The sequence below is a fragment of the Panthera tigris genome, chromosome A2 (genome assembly GCF_018350195.1).
Source record: "Panthera tigris isolate Pti1 chromosome A2, P.tigris_Pti1_mat1.1, whole genome shotgun sequence".
In the NCBI taxonomy this organism is placed as follows: Eukaryota; Metazoa; Chordata; class Mammalia; order Carnivora; family Felidae; genus Panthera; species Panthera tigris.
In genome coordinates, this window is record NC_056661.1 from 100463155 (window position 1) to 100489635 (window position 26481).

A 26481-nucleotide genomic window follows, 5' to 3' on the forward strand; every position below is an offset into this window, starting at 1 on the left:
TGAAAGTTAGTGATCTACTTTTGTAGAGAAAGTGTTTTGAGGCTGCTTTTTAGATTCACTTTGTATACAAGTTGAACATGAAAATTAACTGTTTTTGATGATGAGAAACTATGAGATGAAAATCACAGTTTTCTTGATAAATTTTTACTGAATTAGTGAAATGAGAATGAAGTAATCTGGTGAAGTGTTGATTTGTTGTAGTTAAATGTGGAACATTAGGCTGTCAATTGGCTTTGAAAAGCATATACTTATTTTATGCAGCAGACTTTGAAATAAGAATAGAAATGCCTTAATTTGCATCATAGTCTACAGTAGCAAAATAACTGTTACAAGGTCAGAGGAAGCTGAATTTAAAAAAAAAAAAAACAACTATTGTGCTCATAAATAAACCAAGATTCGTACTAGACATTCATTGATCATAAGTTTTTATATGGATTGCTCAACACATTAAAAAACAAAACTTTGACCCTAGGCAAAATAAAAGGTTCAGGTTTGCTCTAAGAGTTTATCGTATAGTAATGACTGTGTATGGAAGACTCGGGTTTTATGTCTGAGAGGATTCTGGAAAGCCATAGGAAGGGAGCGGAGTGGGCAGGGAGTTCCAGCCCATAAGTTGTAAGCTGTTTCCAGTCTTCAAGCCCTTATCCTGGCAATTCTCAGAGGAGGACTCTACACTGGCTGTTCTTGAGAAGAATCCCAACTGTCCCTTCCCTACTCTTTGGTGGCCATTCTCGCTTGATTCCTTATGTCTTTCCTCACCAGAAGCCCTAAGAAAACTCAGAGTCAGACCTGAGTTTATTCTAAATGTCAAACCGTGGCTGCAGCTTGATAGTTGACTTTTCTGTTTGTAAATCGAGCGCTCACGCGCACCAAACTCTTCTTCAGACTCCTGCATCTACAGAGCCTGGGCAAAGTTGAGTTCAGGAAGGTGAATCAAGAAGAGTGTGGGGTGGATTGGAAAAGTAGAATAACAATAAAGAAATTCTCTGAGGCCAAGTTTTAAAGTAAGAATGGCAACGGAGAGCATTGAAGGGAGCAGTGTGTTGCAATGAAGAAATTACTGGAAATTCTGATCACTGGAATTAAAATCAAAAGATCTGAATTTAAGTCCCAGCTAGCCGAGCGTTTTGGGGAAGTCCTTTCCAGCCTCTGTTTCTCCGTGTATAAGGTGGAAATGCAGTATGTGCCCTACATACCAAACAGGTTATGAGTCTTAGGAAAGAAAGAAGGGGAGAGAGAGAGAAAGAAGTTGTGGGGCAGTAAAGTCCTGTGGTGTAGTTATGGAACCAGTTGGCCCATCTGTATCTTTTCTGGAGGGGTGGGAATGGGGAGGAACTCTTGGCAGCAAGGAGAGAATGCAGCAGACATTAAATTTGACAAACATTGAGTGTTACTAGAGCTCTTAAGAATCGCATTATTTATCTCTGTTGGACCCCCGACACACCACTTCCCCCACAACACCAATTCCAAACCCTTTCACCCTCCTCAAGTCCCTGCCCAGCCCCCACTTTTCAGTCTGCACAGAAAAATTCCTCCCCTACTTTGCTAGGAGGGCTAAGGAAGGCCCTTGAGCTTCCCTGGCCTACCATCTTGAAGTATCCCTGTCTTTATCCATTTCCTTCTCTCCTTCTGTCGCCTCCATGCAAAAGGTAGACTGTGTTCTTGACACATTCTCATCTTACTTCATCCCAAACTTTGCTTCACCGATGATCTCCTTTCTGTTGTTCTTTTCACCTGGTTCTCCTTCATAGTCAAGAGACTCTGCGTTCAGTGTCCTATGTGGTGTTGTGTTTTGTTTTTTTTTTATTTCCATGAATGAAATTTTTAGGAGTGATTTGAATACTTTCTATCTTTGCCATCCATGCTTTATTTTGATCCCATTTAGTCTGGCTTCTGTCTGTTTCATATTGAAACTTGTGACTCAAAGGCAGCTCGTGATCTCATACTGAAGTCCAGTGACCATTACTCTGTGTTTGCTTCCACTGGTCTCCATGTGAAGTTCCATGCCCACCTTCACAGCCTCACCTCTCCTAATTACAGCCCTCACCCTTTGGCTTCTCTGTGTCAGTACATTCCTTGTTCTCTTCACTGACTGCTTTTCTCTCTTCCTCAGCCTCTAAGGGTAGGTGTTCCCTAAAATGCTGTACAAGGCTCACACAATTTAGAAAAATTAATTCAAATTGGGTAGCAGACCTAAATATAAGATAAAAATCTATAAAACTGGTAACAACATAGGTGGAAATCTTTGTGACATTTGGATAAATATTTTTCAGATATAACACAAAAAGTGTGATCCAGAAAAGAGAAAATATTGATGAATTAGACTTCTTCAAAGTAAATATTCTTTTAGAGAGGCATTGTCAAGAAGATGAAAAAAGCCTCAGATTGGGAAACAATATTTAGACTTACCTCGTAAAAGACTTGTATCCAGAATACAAAGAACTTTCAAAATTGCATAATAAGAAGCAAACAGCTTCATTTTTAAAAATGGGCAAAAGATTTGAATAGATCTATTAATGGTAAATAAGCCCATGAAAAGATGTTTAACATCATCAGTTCTTAGGGAAATGTAAATTAAAACCACAGTGAGCTACCACTACACCCACTGGAATGGCTAAGATCACAATTACTGACCCTACCAAATGTTGGGAGGTTGTGGAGGAATGGTAACTTGCATATATTATTGCTGGTAGGAAGGTGAAATGGTACAGTCATTTTGGATGTTCGACGGGTTTTTAAAAAGCTAAAGGGAGACCTACCGTGTGACCCAGCCATTCCACGCCGAGGTTTTTACTGCATGCTGTATGAGTCCCGTTGTATAAAAATCTAGAAAATCCAGTGATGGAAAGCAGAGTTGTTGCTTGTGAATGGGAATGTGGTGTAGGACGAATGGATTGCAAAGGAGCATGGGGAAATTTTGGGGAGTGATGGATATATTCATTAGGTTGATTGTGATGATGCTTTCACAAATGTATACACATGTCAAAACTGATCAAGTTTGACACTTGAAAATGTGCAGTCTGTTATACATTAATTATACCACAATAAAACTGTAAAAAAATTCATAGAACTACACACTGAAAAGGATGAATATTACAGAATGTAAATTATCCCTCAACAACTCTGGCTTTAAAAAAAGCATATAGGAAAATGAAATATGGGGATTGAGATTGTTAAAATAATTAAAAGCCAATCTGAAAAGATTACATATCATATGATTCCACTTTTACAATATTCTCCAATGACAAAGTTATAGAGATGGAGAACAGATTAGTGGTTGGTTGCCAGGTGTTAGGGATAGTAACAGTGGTGGGGGGGGAAGGGAGGTGAAGGATAAATGGAAATTTTCAATACTATTTATGCAACTATGTAATACATAACTAATGAATCTATAATTATCTCAAAATAAAAAGTTGCTCATTTAAAAAAGGTCTACTGGATATTTTTGTCTTTTCTGATGGGAAACCATCAGTTTTTTATATGTTAAATCTATAATGTTTACCATACAAACACTGGAAATGGATTTCATTGAGATGATTGCAACTTAATGTTGCATTGTTGTATACAGAAACCATAGCTAGAATCATCTTCCAATTTCTGGTTCCCCATCTAAACATGGAATACCTTAATTTTTTTCCTCAGACAGTCTTAGTTAAATTGTTCTGACTAGATAATACATACAAATGGTTCAAAATACATAAAGAGAGATGCAGTGAAAAGTCTACTGCAAAATCTGTCTTACATTATACAATTCATATAATTCCCCAAAAGTAAACAACTATTAACTTCTTGTGTTTTCTTCCAGAATTTATATGTATACAAGCAAATGCAAACATATTTTTTTACTCTCCTCCCTGCTTTTACCCAAAAGATAGTTTACTATATTGAATATTTTACATTTTTCACTTAACAATGTATCTTAAATTTATAAGGCGATAGACAGAGAGCCTCATAATTCTTTTTCTTTTGACAGTTGCATAATATTCCATTATGTATTTAAATGTATATCTTCCATACATATATATACAGAGGCAGTTGTGTAATATTATATATATATTACATAGATTGTATATATAATGCACACACATCTATACATAATATGTAGATACTAGGTTATTTCCATACTCCCACTTTTGTAAACAGTATTGCAGGGAATATCCTTATACATATGACATTTCCTACTTGAACAAATATATGTGAATACATGAAATTGCCCATACTGACTTTTTAATCTAGAAAAAAATTTACATGGTTCAACCTAGTATCTATAGAATGCATTTTCAGATGTGTAATTATTGGAGACAAAGTCTTTAGTGTCCTTTGAATTTTCTGCTCAACTATCAGACGTGCATGATAATTTAGATGCCTAAAAAGGGTGTGGAGATGCATTGTGTAAATGTTCTGTTCAGTATAGCTAAGGGGAAAAATACCCATGCACACACAGGGATATTTCTCAAAGTCCTTTGCCAGTGACTTTATTCAGTGACATGTCTAACTCTTAGCCTGGTCCAGCTGTGTCAGGCTTCTTTGCCTGTTTATGAAAGCCTTTGCTTTCTCCATATTGACAGACCTAAGACTAGAGCTCTGAACCCTTTGTCTTTCCCAAAGGGGAGTTGTCCAAAATATCTTCTTACCTACTCTCAGTGCATAATCCTCCATTGGTTCTCCCAATTATTGCAGCTTTAGTATTAATTAGGTCTTATGTGATAAATTAGATTCTCTGAAAAAGGCTGACTTTTTTTGTACACAAGACAGATAGATGGGGCATGCCCTTCTACATAACGAGCCAACCAATTGAAGTCTTGGCTTCTGCAATACTGGTTGTATATGTGTGTTTGTATGAGAGAGAGAGAGAGAGAGAGAGAAAGTAAATATAGGAAAATTTAACAATTGGTTAATATAGGTGAAGGGGAATAATATAGGATGTTTATTGTACTATTCTTTCAAATTTTCTATAGATTTAACATTTTTTTAAATAAAAATTTGAGAGAAAGCATATTCTTTGCTGAAATTATTTGCTGTGAATTAGGGGCAGCTTCATTACCTACGTATGTTCTTGGTTTTTGTTTTGCTGTTTCTAAATTTGAAGACATCTTAGAAACTTTGCCCCCAGATTAAAAAAAATAAGTGATGGTAACAATTCATAATTGTTGAGGTTTCTTCTCTGCCCCATGTTGGACTCAGCATTTTATGTGGATGATCTCATTTAAGCCTCTTATCAACCTATTATTGTCTTCATCATTTTTCAGATGTAGCCACTCAGACACAGCAAGGTTAAGTAACTTGCCTCAAATCACAGAGCTAACATGTGGTAGAAATGCTACTTGCTGCCAGATCTGCTGTCATTATACTTGACCTGGTCTTTATTTTGGCCTGAAGTCTTCTGAAGTGAGAGATATTATCATTTGGCTAAAACTCTTGTAACAATTTCCTAATCTGGATAATATGATGATCTGAAGTCTTCATGAAAGAATACAAGTGGATGTACACAGGAAAACTGTCAAGTTTCTTGACATGTTAATAATTTGCAAAGCTCTGTGAAAAAGAACTGTTTTGTGTACCTATCGCAGTCAAGCCCTTTTTACCCCTTTTCTGAGTTTGCTTCCTATGTAGAAAATTACCAGCCTGCAAAGAGGCATTAATTGGCTCTTTTTCAGTATATTTCTTGTACCTTTCCCTCTCTATTGACTCTTTTCCATCAGAATTTAAGCAAGTTCTCCCTTTATTCCACACAGCCTCTGGCCATCACCATCTCTTCTCCAAGCCAAGCTTTCCTAATAAATGACTCTTATAAAGATACCATAGGGCTCTTTTCCTGTTTTGTACCAGCTCCTCTGATCCTCAGCAACCCCATCTTATGCCCCCAACTGCCGGTTTCCTTCGGGCAATTTTTCTATGCTGTTCTTTTATTCACGCAACTGAGACTCTGTTTCATGCACAGTTTTGTAGCCTCATTTTCTTACTTTTAATATTGGGGAAATTTTTTCATGTCATTAATTTTGAGACCCTTTTTATTGATGAATAGCATACATACAGAGATATACACATTTTAATTTCAATGATTTCTCATACAATGTCATTAGCCTCTAGATTATGAAATAGAAATTACAGAATCCTAGAATCTCCCCCCAAAGCCCCCTTCAGCTACTTTATCCAGCCCCCCAAAGCTACCCTGACTTCTTAAAGCGGAGATTGTTTTTGTGTATGAAATACACTCATATTTGTGTACTTTTTGTGTCTTGCTCTTCCACTAAAAAATATTATGTTTGTGAGATTCACTCACATTATATGTGGGTGTAGTTGATTATTTTCATTGTTAGATATTATTCTGTTGTGTGAACATATATTAATATGTCTTTAAACATAATGGCTATATTATCCCATTGTACAGATATACCATAATTCATTTATTAATTCTCCTATTATTTTTGCCAGGTTTTTACTATTGCAAACATCTTTGTATAAATACTTAAACTAATGCCTGACCACTCCTTAGAATATGTTCTAGAAATGCATTTACAGACTAAAAGGACATAAACTCTTTAAAAATTCTTAATAGGGGCGCCTGGGTGGCTCAGTCGGTTAAGCGTCCGACTTCAGCTCAGGTCACGATCTTACGGTCCGTGAGTTCGAGCCCCGCGTCGGGCTCTGGGCTGATGGCTCAGAGCCTGGAGCCTGCTTCCGATTTTGTGTTTCCCTCTCTCTCTGCCCCTCCCCCGTTCATGCTCTGTCTCTCTCTGTCTCAAAAATAAATAAACGTTAAAAAAAAAATAATTCTTAATACACATTGCCATGTTGCTTTCTGGAAAGATAATACCAGTTGACTTTTCTGTTGACACAGTACCCGACACCTAGGTATTCAGTAAAATTTCATTGACGTGAACCGAATGTACTAAAGTCTTCTATATCCTAGCATCCATTTCTAAATTTTCTGTGTCACTGATCTGTCTTCTTTCTAGTTCATTAATTTTTTAATCAATTTAGATTTTTGAAAGTGTAATAGTGTATAAGGCACAAATTCTTTTTCTGAATCTCTTAAAAAAATTATCTGATTGTTCTTGTGTTTTAAATTTTTGCAAGTACAGTCTTAAAATATATAGACTGCCAACTTCAGGCAGAAAAAATGAGGATTTCATTGGAATTACCTTACTGGTATTTCTAAAATTTATGTAATAGGAATTGACATATTTCTATGTATATAATCCTATCCAGGGATGATTCTCCATTTATTCAAGTATTTTTATTAAGCACTCCTTAGTAAAGTTTTATAAGTCTTTCACAAGGGACCTAGCTTTCAAAATTTTTTTATTTCCACACATATTTTGTGGCTCTTGGGAATTGGATAATTTCTTTATATTTGATAACTAGTTATTGGAAATCTACAGAGTTTTATATATTTATTTTGTATTTATTCTCTTTATTGAGCTTTTATTAATGCTAACAGTTTTTGGTTTCAGTTTGCTACCATTTATGCTTTGGGGTTTGTGACCACTTAGTTTCTAAATTCAGAAAGAGAGAAATTGATATCTGGGATAAAGATAGAGAAAAACAGTAACCTGGAAAACTGTTTCAAAAATAGAATTGTAGAAATCTGATCATTTGTAAACTCCATTTTTTCATGCATTGCAGTGCTGTCTCAGCCAAATCCAAACCATTTTCTCTAGCCTTATATTTTGAATTAAGAAGCAAGTCACAGAGTTAAACATAAAATTAATGAAATGTTTAAATGTGAAAATAGTCTATCACATTAGGTAAATCGCTCCTACAAAGAAAACCATGTCACTTACCATTTGTGTTGCTCTAAATGTACTTTTTTCCATTCTCTCATTTTTTAAACTTCTCTTTTCTTACTTGTCTATTTTGCTTCTCTGTTTCTTTTTAGGAATACAGTAATTTGGGAAGCAATTTTTTAAATACTAATGGAAAACAAACTTCAGAGTAAATAAGGGAAAAAATGAAAATCTTTCAGTTTTGTTCTCTAAATTTTCCCCCTACATTCTCCTATATCTTTCTGTTCTTCTGGATATTTCTGTAATACTCTGTCTCCTTATATACCATTTATTTATTTGAAAGCTTTACATATATGCACATGTGAGATATACATGTTTGTGTCACATTTTTTGTATCACCTTCTCAGAGGTAAGAAAATATGTCTAGGTCATATATATACATGTTGCTGCATATATAATAAAAATAATTTTTTCTTAGTTTAAATAGTTTACTTCTGATTTTTTAAACATTTAAGTTTGTTGCCTTATGACTTTTATTCATTTTAAATTGTAGGGTTTTTTTATTGCTTAATCTTAAGAATAGTTTTAAATACATAGAAAGTTGAAGCATAAATGTAATCAGAAAATAATACTTTAATCCTGGTTAATCCACATTATTGACCTTCTGTGCCTACATCAGCAACAATAGCAGAATGTCTGGTACATAATCTCTTGTGTGGACACCCATATCCACTGGCCAAGTCTGATCTAGAAATGAGATCCTCTTTTGGGATGATGGTTTTGCTGATTTTTAGGAAAATAACAACTAGGATCTCATTTAATCCTCATAAGAGACAGGATGGTTGCACTGTCTTATCTAATTTGTAAAGTGAAACTAGGTCAGATCAACTACAGATAGTTGTAACTTGCCCTATGTGGTCTGTAAGCCAAGGCTGGTGTTAGTAAAATATATATGTACTTTGTCAAAATAAAAAGAATTCACTATCTCTATAATGGCAGTAGAATTAGAGTATGAGAACATAAGAATCCTATCTTTTGTAAAATAGAAATTATATTTTTAAAAAGGCAGAGGCTGTAGGGAGTGTTTCTGTGGATGTTTGTTACGCTGGGAGGAGAGAACTAGAATGAGCAACGAGGCCACCTTGTTCCCGATCTCACTTGTAAAGTGGGTTCATGAGCAAGGATGGAGGGCAGCAGTCAAGATTAGCTCAAAGGTTGCTTCCGAGTCTTAGCTCCCAATGAACTATTGGAAACTGTAGAGGTAAAGTGATGTGCTTTCATTAGAGAGATGTAAAACTGGTTCCAAATCCTTAAGAGAAAATAGAAATGAAACATAAGAGCCAGAAATGATTACACCACCAGCATAGTTAAAAACCAACAACAAAACTGCTTCAACAGGCACCTTGTTCCACGTGGTATTTGGTTTGTTTTTGCACAGTTGTTTTTTTGTTTTGTTTTTTTTTTTTTTTTTTTTTTTTTTTATAAATTTGTTTACTTTGGAGAGAAAGGGAGAGGGAAAGAGCATGCATGCAAGCAAGGGAGGGGCAGGGAGGAAGGGAAATAGAGGATCTGAAGCAGGCTCTGTGCAGAACCCGATGCGGGGCTCAAACTCAGGAACTGTGAGAGCGTGACCTGAGCCAAAGTTGGATGCTTAACTGACTGAGCCACCCAGGCACCCCTGACACAATGTTATAAAAGTACATGGTGAGTGTACTTCTGGTTAAGTGAAATAAAACCATAAATAGACACTGTGCTCAGTCTACTCTAATTCAATACATTCACAAAAAGGAGGCAAAATGAAGAGGAAAATGAAGACAATACATGGATCCAGTTTGCGCATGACAGTATGCCATTCTGAGGGCAGATATTATTCATGGAGAGAATTCAGAGTAAACGGTTTCCTTTTATAATTATGTTAGAAAGAACATGGGCCTTAAACCCAGACAGAGTTTAATTTGAATACTGACTCTACCACTTAGGCATTTTGTGATGTGGGAACTTTAAATCTCTTTTTCAGTATTTTCTTTACCTGTTAAATAAGCAAAAGTATTCCTTCTTAATGTTGTTGTGAAGGGATTATCCCCTTTCATGAAGTTGTCACAATTTCCTTAGAAAGTAGGGAAAAAATGCTTAAAATCTCTTAAAGACGAGTGCCGTATAAGAAAATAAACAAGACTAGCCTGGTTACAGGTTATTGTATAATCTGATTCTATTGTTGAGTTAGTTTCTGCCTCTCCTTAGAAAGAGGTTGCTCAATGGTCTGACCTATGTTAGAGTTTTTGTTGTCTATGAAACATACCTGAGTGGTTGTGCATACTACTTTTCTGTGGAGTCATTTACAAGTGAAAATGGTAAAAAGGTGGAAAGAGTAAAGGATTGCTTCTGTTTGAGTTGGTGAGTTAATGGGTTAATGGAGCCATTGAGATCCTTATCTCCACCTCTACCTATATTTCTGTCTGGTATCTATCTTTGTATCATATCTATGTATTCTAACCATCTTAATTACTCTTCTTATTTATTTTCTGTTTATTTTGAAATAATTTTTGAACTGACAGAAAAGTTGCAAAAAACAAAGAGCTTTTTGTTTTACCATTTGAGAGTAAATTAGTAAGATGACCTGTCATTACTTCCAAAGAGTTTAGTATGTAGTTGCTAAAAGCAGACCTATCTCCTACATCAGTCATCAAAATCAGGAAATTAACCATCGAAGCCATAGACCACCGTTTAGGTTTTGTTCAAATGATGTACTTCATAGCAAAAGGATCCTGTTCACACTCATATGTTGCACTGAGTTGTCCTGTCCCTTTAGTCTCCTTCAGTCTGGATCGGTTCTTCAGTCTCTCCTTGACTTTTCAATCCCTAGATACTTTGGAAGATTGCAAACTATTTATTTTACTAAACATCCTTTGGTTTGGGTTTATCTGATCCATCCTCAAAATTGGATTTAGGTGATGCATTTCTGTTAGGAATATCACGAGAGCATTTGTTCTTCTCACTGCATCCTATAAGGGAGTGCACAATTCCTATTTGTTACATTCCATGATCACTTACTTAGTTACGTCTACCAGATTTCTCTATTGTAAAATTACTCACTCTCTTTATGATCCGTATGTGGGGAGTGGTGCTTTCAGACTGTGTAATATCCTGTTTCTTATCAACCTCCCACCCACTAGTTTTAGCATCTATCTAGGCTTCTTGGCTGAATTAATTATTACTGTGACAGTTGCCAAATGGTGATCTTCTAATTCCTTCATTCCTTCTGCATTCATCAGTTGGCATTCTACTGCAACGAATAGCTTCCTTCACTTCTTTTTTTATTCTTTTATTTATATGAGCATGGGTGCATGGATTTTGAAAACTATTTTCTGATTTATGGATATATTTTCTCATTTATTTATTTTGGGGGGGGGGTGAGGAGGGACAAAGAAAGAGGAAGAGAGAGAATGCCAAGCAGGCTCTGTGCTGTCAGCATAGAGCCCAATGTGGGGCTCCATCTCATGACATGGGAGATCATGACCTGAGCTGAAACCAAGAGTCAAATGCTTAAATGACTGAGCCACCCAGGCAACCCTGGATATTTTTAATGGATTATAGTCTTTTGTTATCATTACTTATTTTGATGCTTAAAATGTCCCAGACTTGGCCAGTGGGAGCCCCTTCAAATTGTCCTCCTCATTGTTTGAGCCCTTTATGGCAGAGATGTTCTAGATCCATCTTCACCCTGCTTGGACTCCAGCAGTCTGAACCACACCATTGCTGCCACAGTCTCCCCCACATCCTCCTCTCCTCACCTGGGCTCTGAAATCCTGCCACTGCCTACCTGCTGGGACTCGATTCTTCAGGAAGGGAGAGAAGGAGCAAGAGTGACCTGGATGGATGGATGGACAGATGGATAGACAGATAGGCTGACTGACTTTCAAAAAAATGTTCTTCCCATAAAAATTGGGAAGTAAAAGACTATCTCACCAATCTTACAGGGAAACAGATATTTGGATAATCAGAAATGATAGATATGCCCCACATAATTTACTTATTTTAATTTTGGAATGTGTCTGAGTCCATTTGAACTGCTATAACAAAATATCAGAGACTAGGTAGTTTATAAACAATGGAAATTAATTTTTCACAATACAGAAGGCTGGAGAGTCCAAGATCAAGGCACCAGCACGGTTGCTTTCTGGTGAGGGCTCTCCTCATGGTTCAGAGCAGGTATCTGCTCCCCATGTCCTCACCAGGTAAGAGGGGCTAGGGAGCTCTGTGGGGTCTCTTATATAAGGCACTAATCCTATTCATGAAACCTCTATCATCATGACTTATGTACCTCCCAAAGGCCCCACCTCCTAATACCATCATCTTTGGGGGGTTAGGATTGCAACATATGAACTTTGAGAGGACACATTGAGACCATAGTAGAATGATTCTGTTGTCTACTCATGTTTGAAAATGGGTCCACTTACTATTTTGAGAACTCAGGGCCGAAACCAACCTAAATTCTCCAGCTCTTTTAATCCCACTTCTGTTATATGGTCTCCCAGTCTGTCTTCCTAAGTCCACTATTTGGTATAATTTTAGAGTCAGGCTTAACAAGAAACCATATTCTTTATGCTTTTCCTACCAGCGTCTTCTGTTCTATGATGTGTAAGTAGATGCATGGTCTATAGATCATCTGGCCCTATATAGAGAAGTAAGTATATAGTAGTTTCCTCCTCAGGAAGCCTTGTTGGGAGAGCTGGGTTGGGTTTTGTTTTTTGTTTTTTGTTTTTTGTTTTTTTTTTTTTGCTTTTTTTCTTTGATTGTTAGGCTCTCCCTATTGCCTTGTTCTCACTGGGGCTGATATGCCTTCCGGTAAGGTGAGGAGAGAGAATCTTGATAGCAACAGGTAGGAGGTTTGCTTTATTAAGTGTGGAGGTGGGTGAGGTAGGGAAGTTCAGAAGACAATCAGATAGAGACAGGTTGATTGGAATGAGGCAGCTACTCTGAGACGACTTTGCATAACAGAGCTGGTTGGTTAATATGTTTGTCTTTCTGTCCTAGTCTTTTAAGCCTTAAAAAAAAAAAAAAAGGAGCTGCTTGAGATTGGAACTTTTTTTTAATGTGTTGCAATTAGGCACATGTCCAAATGAATCCTAGTTTCACTAAGCCTGCCCGTAGAAGACTACTGAATTCATTTGAAATCACTTAGTCATGAAGGTATAAATATATAGTGAGGGTTTATTAAACAAACCCTGATTTCAAGAATGTCAAATTTATGAAACTGAGCAATACTGTGGAATTAGGAAGTAATAAATTAGAAATATAAGTTTAAAGCACATAAACCATCTTCAATTTTCCTAACTTTAAGATGGCAAATAGTTATACTGTTTAACCAGTCATGAAATGAGCGAATCCTTTACAAACTGAAAGAATTGTAGATTCTTTTGAACATTACAACTATTTTTAGAGACATTTTGTATCACAAATATATTAGTATATATTCTAAAGTGGTACTATGTTTTTTTTTAAAGAAGATATTGTAAAATTTATTAAATACACACCAGTGAACTTACAAATACAGCACTGAATACCATAAGATAAATAAAAATATTTTATCAGAAGTCCTTTGGAATCCCAGCTACCATTCCTATTTCATGCCATTATCTTAAACTCACTGTAATTACATAGAACCCAGTAAAAATCTCTTCTCTGATTTCAAAGTCACTATTGACTCTTTGTCCTTTTGGTTATACCCTTAACAAACTGCTCAGAAGTGTTTCCAAGTATTTTACAGCTGGTCTACCTCTTGCTTCCTTGTTACAGAAATCTTGTCCAAACTTGACATCAGAGCTGTGCTTATTGATCTCTCCTTAAGCCTTTTGTTCAACCTCTTTCACCCAGTCCTAAGCGCTATGAATAAATTTATTTCCTTTGACCAATCATGGTGCATCCTCTTCAGCTTCCTTTACAACGTCCTTTTGACAATGCCACGTTTGCAGTAATGCATCAGTCAGAAAATAGCTATTTCCTAAGGGCCTACCATGTGCATTCTTGGTACCGGTCACCATACTAAATGCTGGGAGTATTGTGACAAATAAAATAAACACATCACTGCCCTGGTGGAACTGTCAGTCTAGTGGGAACAACAGCTAATTAAACAAGTGAGTGTGTACAGTTAAATGATTGCAAATGTGTGAGGTGCTTTGGAGAGGAACAAGAACATACGGGAGTGTGGAAAGGGAGCATGGGTTAGGGAGGTGGAAGCTGAGATGTGAAGACTGAATAAATATTAGCTGATTGAGGTGTGGGTTGAGAAACATTTCAGGCAAGGAATGGTCTTTGCCCTTTTCATCATCACTTTTCACCCTATAATGAAGCAAATTCTCTTACTGTTATCCATGCCACTCATGGTCATGAATGCTTCTTCCTTCTTAATAGGCTTTTCCTTTTCACTTTTCTGGTTTTGTACTATTAGCCTGTTTTGGAGCTCCTGAGGTCCTAGTCTCAGGCTTTTAAAGTCTCATTTGCCCATTGCCTCCTCCCCTGTTACTCTCTTTTTTTCCTTCCATTAACTCTGTTAATCTCATAGGTGGGATTTCTGTGGGAAAGCACAAGCCAGCAGTGAGCACCTTAGAAGTGATTTGTTAAAAAAAAATTTTTTTTTTAAATTTAAAGGGGCGCCTGGGTGGCTCAGTCAGTTAAGCATCTGACTTCAGCTCAGGTCACGATCTCGCGGTCCGTGAGTTCGAGCCCCGCGTCGGGCTCCGGGCTGATGGCTCAGAGCCTGGAGCCTGCTTCCGATTCTGTGTCTCCCTCTCTCTCTGCCCCTCCCCTGTTCATGCTCTGTCTCTCTCTGTCTCAAAAATAAATAAACGTTAAAAAAAAAAAAAAAAAGAAGTGATTTGTTGACATTGAACCCCTTCCCCTGAACACCTGGATTTCATTGTCTACAACCTCCCCTCCTCATCCTAGTGACATCAGAGCTTAAGGTGATGGAAAAATGTCTGTTCCCTAAAGGAAGTTTCGGGTTTTTTTGTTTTGTTTTGTTTTGTTTTTGCTTTAGAGCATTAAAGGGTATGCACGTTAACTGTGAGGTTGTATAATCTATAATTGTGTTCTATCTGTATATCTGGTACTTTATATTTTAGGTTTCTTGATTCAAGTTACTCAAAAGTTTCTATTTTTATAACCAGCAGTTGAGATGTTTAAGTACAGCATATTGGTATTCCCCATCACTAACACTGTGTTGTTTACTGTGAGCACAGATAAGCTTGCAGGTACATGTCGACAGAAACAACTTCGTTGTACTAGTGCAGAGAGGCCAAAATGTGCTCTCCTGACACTGGTTCTTAGTTTTTACTGCAGTGCATTGGAATTGAACAGCTACTCAAACTGTTGCTTACAGCCAGGCCCTTTATTGAGCCATAACCAATTATGTGGCAGAGAGACAGAAAACACAACTTCCTTCACTTGATTTTCTTTTTTTCTTTAAATATGTGAATTTATTAAAATAACAAGAATATGGAATAAAGATTAATATATATGAGAACACTTAATAAAATGAAACTAGAATAAATTATAAAATAGAGTATTGACCGGTAGGAGACATATCTTTAACTTCTATCACTTTATTGTTCTAAGAGGATAATCTATCTTATTTTTAAAATGTTTTATATTTAGGGGCACATGGGTGGCTCAGTCAGTGAAGCGTCGCGATTTCAGCTCAGGTCATGATATCATTGTTTGTGGGATCGAGCCCCGTGTCGGACTGTGCGCTGGGCTGGACTCTGTGCTGAGCTCAGCGTGGAGCCTGCTTGGGATTCTCTCTCTGCCCCTTTCCTGCTCGCAGGTGTGCGCACGCTCTCTCTCTCTCTCAAAATAAACATTTTTTTAAGTGTCTTATATTTAATTGTGGTAAAATACACATAAATTTTACCATCTTAACCATTTTTAAACATACAGTTCAGTAAAGTACATTCAGAGTGTTGTTACTCATTCTTTGCAAAACTCATACTCTCGTGCCTATTAAAACATCTTTCCATTCCTCCCTCCCTCCTGCCCTAGCAACCACCATTCTACTTTCTGCCTCTATGAATTTGACTATTCTAGGCACCTCATATAAAGGGAATCATACAGTATTTGTCTTTTTATGACTGATTTATTTCACTTAGCATAATGTCTTGAAGGTTCATTCATGTTGCAGCATGTGTCAGAATTTCCTTCCTTCTGAGGCTCGATAATGTTCCATTGTGTGCATGCATCATATTTTGTTTATCCATTCATCTGTTGATGGATGCTTGGGCTACGTCCACCTTTTGGCTCCAGTGAATGCTGCTGTTCTAAACATGAGTGTTCAGATACTTCTTCAAGACCCTGCTTTCAGTTCTTTTGAGAACTTACCTTATTGAGCCCCAACCTTAACACAGAGACACGTACTCTCTACATATTTAAACAATGTGGGGAGGAAGGAGAGGAGGAGGGAGGGGACAGTCATTCCAAAAATTAAGCAGATGGTAATCTGTCAGCCATCTAAGGTTATCTAAGTCTGTTTCAGTGTTTCTCCAAGTGTTATTCATGAACTACCTGCATTAGAATCTCCTGGAACGCTTGCTAAAACTTTTGACTCTTAAGTGTTTCACCAGAGTTCACAAGTCTGAATGTCTTGTGAGACTCAGGAATTTGCACCCCCGGTGATCCTTACACACACTGAAATGTGAGACGTACTGCCCTACTGGGAGGGAGATGTCTCAGAATTTACCTGTGTTAATGCATGTCAAGGCTCGGCTCTCTGCCTGACTGTGGGGCACATTGATCCCCTGGCTATCCCATGATGCACTTTCTTTTCCACTCTGTTTATATATTTAAATAAATAAATGCACTTTCTTTTCCACTGTGTGTGTGTGTGTGTGTATTGTATAAGTTTTATAAATATAGCAAAAGGATGGCCAGGCCTGAGCTGGCAACCCTAAACTTTGATCTGGGCCCTTTTTCATTCAAGGCCCTTCTTCCTCAGGATGCTAAGTGGCTATTCACTGTGGCTGTCCGCCTGCTTCAGTAAGGGGCCAGTAAACAGGTGAGGACTTCCTCAGGCCTTGTGGTGTCTAGGTTTACCTGTGTTCTTAAAGGGACCACTTCTTTTTTTTTCTTATGTGAATATTTTAAAGATAACACGGTATATTGTGATCCTCAGGATAGTGATTTCACACATTTATGTTGTATAACCAAATGACAAGTGTGACATCTTCAATAAAACCAACCAGGTTCTTCTGCATTTTGAAATCAAACTCTAGGTCTTTATCCAGTTACCACATCATGCCACCTCATCCTATCTGCCATGTGTAGCTTTGCTTCTAATTGTGATCTGTGATTTGCAAGTGATTCATTTCTTTTAATACCAGCTTTTCTTCAAATAATGTGGATGTATTTTCAGAAATATTGTCTTCAGATTTTTGTGTAAGTGATATAAGACCATGTTTAATATTTGACTAATGATACTGATGGATATATACATATGCACACACACACATATATGTATATATACATATATATATGTGTGTGTGTGCATATGTATGTATATGTGTGTATATATATATACATATATATATATATATGTATATATATATATATGAAAGGCACGGTCACTGTAGTGGGGGCAAAGCCCTATTAATGAAATTTGGTTTTGTTACAGCTTGGCCACCTTTTTCACAGGGTGCTCCATGAAACTTTCTATTCCTTAACAACTGGGGACTCCCATAATTTTTAGTTTTTGGCTTGTTTCTACAGCCAGTTTTTGTGATTTGCATTTGCTGGAGTTGTAATCCCTTCCAGAATGTAAATGCTGTGAGCCTGGGGAAAGGACTGCACTAGTTCACATGGTGGCCAGCATGATATATGTACACAGCATGTGTTTAACAAATATTTCTTGATTGAATGAAACTTGAAGCTGATTAGATTTCATATACCGGTCTTATTGTTTCTGCTAGAAAGTTTCTTTGCAGTTTTCTATTAGACTAAAACCCTTCTATCAGTCTGAGAACTCCATTTCAAGAGATTGAGAAGCTTACCAATCTAATATCTCTGATTGGGCCAATTGATGCTACGTTTGAAACATACATTGGATCTCATGGGATCACTTATTTTTCTATGTTGAAAACGGACTGTAGAGAACCCCTGACATCCACCAGTAATTTCACAAATTTATTCTGTTGGTTGGTAAGGAGACTGAACACTCTGACTGTGAGTGACATGATGTCAATATGTCTCCTACCTAGGGTGCATTATTAGTGATAGATCAATGCCATCATTTTACCTACAACAGGCATCGCATTTGAGTCTGTGTCTCAGGATACCAGATAACCTAGTAGAGTGAGCCTACCCTTTTCTATTTACAAATTTTGGCCTCAGGCCATACACACTGAAAATCCTTTTTGTGTCAGTCCTGTTTGTTTTCACAGAGCCTATAGAACCTGTTGTCAGTGGAAGGCTCAGAGCAGCCCTTTGTAGAGCTTTCTTTCAACATTTTGCCATCCAGAGTCAGGAATGGTCAGCCGAACTTACTCTTGTAGTATATAAGTATATTCACATTGAGGAAAGAGAGTAATAAAAATCCTTTGAAGGCAGATTTGTACAGCATAATGCAATACTGTACAAAATTAATTGGGGGTGGGGTGGGGTGGGGTGGGGCTTTTGCATCTCTAGTCTTCCAGTCCAAAGGTAAGAATACCTGGGTTTAACTGTTGAACATAGTGTTACAGCTTAATTGATGTTTCTGGTTGCTTTGAGATCTTCCAGAAAAATTATTACCCATAGCTACAACATAACACTCAGACCTAAAGATATCTGTGAAATCCCAGGAAAAGTTAATTAAGAGCAGGCCAGTAGGACTGATCAGTGGGTCCGACCTCAGATTTGCTGATATTTTTACTTCCCTGAGTAAATGTATTTCAGTACTCAGTGTGACCCTAAGTTCTTAAAGTAGTAAGCAAGGTTTTAGCTGTGTGATTTTAATGGCAGTCAGAAGATTAAAATCTAACATGATGCCTAAAAGTTGTATACAAATATATATTAAGATCCACACTAATGTTGTAAAAAGTAGATTGTTCTGTTGAACCCTTAATTTTTTTTCATATTTTAACAAGCATTCGGGGGTGCCTGGGTGGCTGAGTCAGTTAAGCATCTGACGTTAGCCCCGTCATGATCTCACATTTGGTGGGTTCGAGCCCTGCTTAGAGTCCTGTGCTGACAGCTCTGAGCCTGAAGCCTGCTTTGGATTCTGTGTCTCCCTGTCCCTCCCTTGCTCATGCTCTGTCTCTCTCTCCAAAATAAATAAACATTTTTAAAAAATTTAAGTATTTTAACAAGCATTTAGAATTCATTCTTTTTATCAGCCATTACTGTGTGTGTAGAACTTTCTTATCTGTTCCCCTCACCACACCCTCCACAGTCAAATAAACAGATGTTTATTGACTTCTGTTATCAGAATGATGCCACTGTATCAGTTGTATCCTGTCCTTAGTGAATTTGGGGCATAATAATTTCGGTAATATGTTCTTGGTGTCCTCTTAATTTGCTCTTCTTTAATTCGTAGTCAGCTTGAACCCTTTGCCATTTTGGTTTGCTAACTTCCCTCTGTGGCTTACTTGATTCTTTTTTTTTTTTTTTTTTCCCCCTTGGGGTTAGAACAGTTGTCATCAGAATACAGCAGTGGGCTCCTGGGCAGGGCATGTCTTGAGCAATTAGTACTTGTGCTTTCTTCCATTCTTCATTATAGTGGAAAACAAGGAGCAAAAGGATAGTATTGGAAAACATGGAAGGGAAAACTAATCCAAACTGGAGGAGACTCCAGTGTGAAGTGTATTAGGCAGAGTTGGAGAACTCAAGTTTTGATAAGTAATGGGAGGCAGTGTGAGATTATGTAATGATCTGGCATTGTCAGTGGACTTGGATTCCAACACTGGGCCTGCCATTCTTATGTGGATATAATAAAGCCTACCTCACAACACTGCCAAGAGCACTAAATGAGATTACACATGAGGCTTCTCCTATCCTCTCTCCTCTGGGGCGGGCAACAGCAACAGCTATGTGACAAGGGCAGAAGCACAGAGGACTATGCTTAAGACGAAACCTTTATCTTCCCCAACTCTACTCCCCGCCCTGGCTTCTTTGCAGTTAGCATTTAACATGTTCTCTCGTTTTCATCTTTGTAGCAGCCTTATTATGTATCATTATTCCCATTTTTCTGATGAGGAAATTGAGGCTCTGAGAAGCTAAGTACCTTGCACAAGGTCATGGATTTGGTAAAGGATTAGGGTCGAGTTCTGTCAGATTCCAAAGCCATTCCCTTGACACACCGGGCTGCCTCGTATAATGAGTGTGTGACTGAAGAATGAAAAGGAGCTAATGGAGTGGCCATTCCACTGTTCTTTCCACTACTTCACTTGGTGAATGACTAATAAGCAAACACTCCCAGAGGGTATTTGCATTTTAAAAGAGGAGCTCATTAACCCTAATGAATCTCTAATTGGCGGAATATGTGGGGGAGATATTTCTGATCACTGGGGCTTTCTCCTGTGTCTTCAAGGTGCCTGGCTCTCCTGTTCTCCTCTATGGATTATCAGCTCTTCTGGAATCAGAAGTATGTAGTAGAATGCAGACACATCCTGCTAGTCCGCCCCAAATGCCATTGGATAAACTGACAAGGGGGTTGTGAAAAGATAGAGAAAAGAAAATAAGTGTAGGTTAGCACTGTGGAAAATGACTCTTCGAAAGCTGAATAACAAGTTTGGCAATTTTGAGGGTCTGCTGAAGAGTCAGGTAAGAATGATATATTCCCTAACCAATTTTAACTTTAGAAATGTTCTATCAGCATTTCCCATGGTGTGTTCATAGACCCCTGTGAAATGTTTAATAGGTATCAGTGAATACAATGCTCCATAGTCAAATACATTGTGAAAAAAAGTTGTAAAGTTCTTTACTGAAGAATTTCTCACAGGCTTTAATATGTTAAAGTGCATTGGAAATCAACTGGAAGGGAACGCATTCTGCAGATTTTTCTCATACTTTTGACCATAGAAATATTTCTTCCATGTGAACCCCTCGAAACTAGTGTTTTGTAGACTGCATTCTCAGATAAGCAGTTCTAGATAATTCTTTTCTGGTTAAAAGAAAGAAAATAGTTTTCTGTATTCACAGCTTTTCATATTTAGGTAGGCTCCAGCCCTGTCCTCATCAGCCCATTCCCAGTCCTGTTAGACCCTAGGGTCTTCCAGTGGGTACACCTCTCTTCTTCAGATAAGATCTAACCAATTGAGGGGGGCAAACCCCAACAAGTAGAGACCAAATTCTCACTTTTATTGCCTATTGAGCTGATGTTAAAGATCTGTCAAGGACCAGATAGGTTTCTGAACCCCAAAATTAGCTTGAGCCCCATCCAGTTGCAGGAAATGCTGGGCTGGAGCAGGTTTCCCCAGGTGGGAGGAGGTCCCTGTGGAGGGTCAGAGCAGACAGAACCACATGCTGCCTGGAGTCCTCTCATTCTCAACAGAAGGGGAAGAGGAATGGGCAGAATCACATGCACAAGGTCCCCAAATTACCAAGCGATGGATGGGATGGTGGAGGGAGGCCTGGGGTTAATGTTACTAGATTTTCTTCCACATTGAAGGAGGCCTAAGAGTAAGGATACTCCCCCACCCCCTCTCCTGCCAAAACAAGTGTCCTCTGGGTAACCCAAATAGGCATTGGGGTGCCCCTTCCGTCACTGGGGATTTCTCTCCTTTTATCCTTCTCTTTATACCTAGTGCTCACTCTTGACCACCATTTCTCCTCTCCTTTGACCCAATTCACCCAGTAGAATAGGATCATGATGATACCCTAATGACCATCCCCTGTCTCCTCCTATAACTAAAACCTAATTCAGCTTTTTATCCTAGAAAAGATAGAATACATATAGTCTCTAAAATAGGGATCTGGAGGGACACCTGGCTGACTCAGTTGGTAGAGCCTGCAACTCTTGAGCTCAGGGTCATGAGTTCGAGGCCCATGTTGGGCATTGAGATTATTTATAAAAAAATAAATAAAAATAATAAACCCCCAGAGATTAGGAAACTACAGCTTGAAACTTGTTTTTGTAAATAAAATTTTATTGGAACATAGCCACATTTGTTACTTTATATATTGTCTCTGACAGTTCTCAGCCACAAGGGTAGAGTTGAGAATTTTGTGACAGAAACAGTAGGGCCCACAAAGTCTAAAAAGTTTGCTGTCTAGGATATCATTGCCAATATCTAATCTAAAATATGGATGATTTTCACTTCAGCCCTTTGAGTTCCAAAAGGGCTTCCTTAGTGTGTATATTTAGGCTTTATTGTTTATTCTAAATAACAACTACATTTTAAACCAAGAAAATTGCATGGTTGTAGTATAAGAGGGATTTTGCCTTTTGTGAAAGTGTTTCCAGCCTTAGAAACTTCTGGAAAAACATCAGGGGGACTGTGTTTGCTTTGAAGGATGGGAAGGAAGGAGAGAGGCATCATCAATGGAAAGGGAAGAGAACAGATAATCTATGGGGCTTATGGAAGAAGAAAAGAGTAGAGAGAAGTGTTTAGGGGCCCAGCGGGTTGGATCAGCACAAGATCCTGTGTTCAAAGCTCCCTTTCACATCCTTGGGCTCTTCTCTTCACTGTTCTCTAACTCAGATTTGATTCCTCCCACCTTGGCCCACATTCATTGGAACCTTCCACCAGACCACAGAAACTCTAGAGGTGTCAGAAGGATTCTAGGTCCCACTGTGACTGCCTTCTACTTGGGAGACTTTGGGCAAGTCACTGAGTGCCTCTGCCCCTTAGGGTTCATTCTCCCTAAACTGGGGAGACAGGGTGGATGGGGAGGATGTCTTACTTCACCATAGTGAGAATCAAATGCGGTGCTATAAAAAAACAAAACAAAAAAAAACAAACTTGGAAATGTAGAGTTCTGTGAACATGTTGGTTGTTTGTTCTTTTTAAACAGCTGACTCGCAAATGAAAACTTGTAATCTATCCAGTGTATCAATTACAGTTAACTGACAATTTGAAAAATAAAGTACCTTATATCCCATTTGTCACATGCATCTTTATTTATTGTTGAAGTATCTAACTTTCATGTAGGTTATAAAAAATTAGAGAAAATAACTGAATTTTTCTCATAAAATAATTCTTCAATGAGAAGAAAAAAACCTTCAAAAATCATATTTCATTGTGACCTGTTCTTTTCCATTTGTTTGTGTAGTTTTCATTCTGTGCCTTTGTTTATAGAGAATAATCTTGCAGATGGCATTTTTCCTTGTAATCAGTTATTGTCCTATCTGAGTCATCGCCAGACATGGCATTTCAGTAAATAGTGATTCTACAATCGCTTCCAGGCAGATGTGTTGTGTGATGTCAGGAACACTGACTGATAACCTTTCTGGTTATTCAAGCAGTAGGGAGAAATGGAGAAAGCCTTGTGCAGATACCCAGCTTGAAGTCAGAAAATGGTAAAGGAAGTACAGACTTTGTGTCAAATGATTTTAGCCAAAAAGTGTTTGTGTGGCTATGGGATAGAGCAGTAGTCATTTTAAAAGGGAAAAACTCTTGCGTAAATGACCTTTAATATTGGACGATGCATATAATAAGTGTCAGGCATGTGAGTTATTAAACATACTTTGACCTCAATGTGCAGACCTTTGCATTACCTTTGCTACTTCACGCCGCTAGCCAAGGAAATGAAACTCCCCTTGCATTGGTTTTGCCACCTATAAACTGGAGGTTGATTATCTTGTCCCTAACTTTCAGAGAGAAGATAGATTTCTGAAAAAAAAGCTCTTCGAGATAAATGGTCAGTTTAAACAATCACTTGAAAAATCAATCAAAATGGTTTGACATGCTAGGTCACAAAAGTAGGTTGATGTAATTGGTCACTTAATAGCTATTATCTTTATTATCCAATAGATACAACCCAAAAGTTCCTAATGCTTTGGTTTCAGTAGTATTTTTTATTTATAAATCGTTGTTTTTAAAATCTAATAACTTATACCACAATTATAGATCCCTAGAAGCAATACACTGTAGTGGTATTTAATACCGTTGTCTTTGAGGTGAGCATCTGACTCCCGATTTTGGCTCCAGTCATGATCTCACAGTTGAGGAGATCAAGCCCCACATCAGGCTCTGTGCTGACAGGGTGGAGCCTGCTTGGGATTCTCTCTCTCCCTCTCTGTCTGCCTCCCCAGCTGTGCTCACGTGCTTGGGATCTGTCTCTCAAAATACATAAACTTTTTAAAAAATGTTTAAAAAAATATAGTTGCCTTTTAAGTTTCACACATATGTGTAGAAGGACCTTAACTGTATGCTCAAATATAGCTTTTATCACATGCCACCTAATATTCTATCTCAGTTTTATGGACTAGAAACTATAAGGAGAAGTTCACTAATTTATTCAGCTAGTATTTATTGAATACCTATTATGTGCTAGGTCTTGCCCAATGATAATGTTGCACATAGCTGAGAACGGAGCTTATAAACTGGAATATGCATCGATATGCTTGCATTTTAAACATTTGGTGGGGAGGACAGATACTTTATCTTAAGTAAATAAAATACCAATTTAATGCTTCACGATGTTAGAATTTAACTGGCTAATTCTTTAAAATTTCAGTGAGGCTCTTCCCTGATTATCGCCATTGGTATGCTAAACTTTTGTGTCTCATAAAAAAAAAAAAAAAAACAAAACTTAAGCTCAGCCAGGACTTGCATACTTTGTTATCTCCAATCAAGACTTGTGACCTTCCTTATTAACAAATTCTTAACCTTTAATGTTGGCCACATCATCATCTATGAATCTTACAATCTTCCTTGTTGTGGGCATTCCTGAGCTGGCTTAATTTTACAGGAAGAGCAGTTTACAAATTATTAAACCAACCTCTCACTTTGCCTTAAATAAGTAGGCTAATTGTTTCTTTCCCTACCATGTTTTAATCACAGATCATTAGATATAGTTAATATATTAAAATAAGTCATTAATAAATTAAATTATGCTTATACTTAACCTATGTTTGTGTCTGTCCTATGTCCATGGAGCCAGCCTATTACCAACTTCATTTTGTAATATAAGCCACCCAGGCATCAGCCTTAGGAATCAAAGTATTAACTGAAGGCTAATTTATGAATTTGTTCATTGTTCTTTCCTTCTGTGAAGATTGTGTAACATTTGGTTAATTATTACATGCAAATATCCATATCTACTTGGAGGCAAATCTACAGACACACAAGTAAACACTTATAGTTACCCTTATTAAAAAAAAAAACCTAATATGGAGGGCAGTTCCTATTATAGAGACTTTTAATTTGAAAGTAACTTGCCTTATTTTCCTTAAGTCATAAACTCTCCTCACTTATTTGAAATATGACTTGATTTACAAAATATGAATTCACTTGATTTTCCAGAGTAAACCTATATCAAAGCAGGATACATCTCTGGATCTCTGGTTTACATTGTTTATATATACATATATACATATATATATATATATATATATATATATATATATATATGGATGGATGATTTCTGAAACCTCTATAAAATTACTGTGCTTAAAAATTAAGTTACTTTGAAACAAAGGAAACAGTGGTTGCTTCCATAGTGTGAAACATATGGCAACAAAAGATATTTTAAATAAATTGAAGACACTTGGCCTCAATGGTGTGGTAAAGGTGTTTTGTTTTTTTTCTTTTTTTCTTTTCACTTCATAGGAGATACGGCACATGACCAAAGAATGGCAGCAAGAGGTAAAACTTCAGAAGAAGAAGGCAACCAACCTTTGGAGGTAAGTGAAACTCAGTAAGCCCTTTTGGGGCAAAACTCAACAAGTCACTCTGATTATATATTCCTCTGAGGATAAATAGTAACTTCTACTCTTGCTACATAGGTACCAAGTACAAAGAAGACAGGTGATTTCACCAGTGCTAAGCTTTTCCTAGTGCTAGATATGGAATCTTTCAGTTGAAAAAAGAGGAAGAGAGCACTTAAGTTAGAACATTTGAACTATTTTTGAGTGATTATTTTCTAATACATTCGAATTAATAGGTAATACCTGAACCTATAAAGACAGGTTTGCAAATAACCTATTTAGAACTGTATTACATTACCATTTCCAGCATCAAAGTATATTCCTTGACAGTGTTCAGTAGAAAGACTAGGGTATTGGTTCTTTTCCACATGAGAAAATTATTTTTTCCTTGTGGGTACTTCAAAATGTAATTCAGATCCTTTTCATATACTGTGTAGAAACATCCTAACATTCTTTAATCACTAACATAATCATTTTTAAGATTTAGGGGGAATGTTAATTATTCGGGTAGAAGATATACCCATGAATTTTGGAACTTTCTACATGGTGACATACCCCTACTTAATTCTTCCTGTGGTACAGGAGGGTGTTGCTGCATACAGCTGGAGGGAGGTCGGGGACCTGGCCTGTTTGGTTCATCACCGTAGTCCCAAAGCCTAGCACAGGATAGGTAGTCAAAAAGATTTGTTAAATGAATGCATGAATAAAATCTTGATCAGTCAACATGAATCTTACCCAGTCTCGTGGTTTTAACTTACATGAAGACTGATGACTCCCCAAGTAAATCTCCATGAGACCTCTCCCATGAGCTCCAGACTATATCCAACTGCCTATGTACCATTTCACTTACAAGTTTCTAGACAGTTCAGGCTTTACGTGACCAAAGAAGAAATACTGATTCCTGATGTGGGTTCA

General features: G+C 37.5%; 1 protein-coding gene across 1 annotated transcript in view; it reads left to right on the top strand.

Moving 5' to 3' along the window:
- The window catches only part of UMAD1 (UBAP1-MVB12-associated (UMA) domain containing 1), a 216857-nt gene that overhangs the window by 116635 nt on the left and 73741 nt on the right, over nucleotides 1–26481 (top strand). The window contains exon 3 of the mRNA XM_015535087.2: nucleotides 25469–25542. Within this exon, the coding sequence (XP_015390573.1) occupies nucleotides 25469–25542 (74 nt within the window). The remainder of the gene's footprint in view (nucleotides 1–25468; nucleotides 25543–26481) is intronic.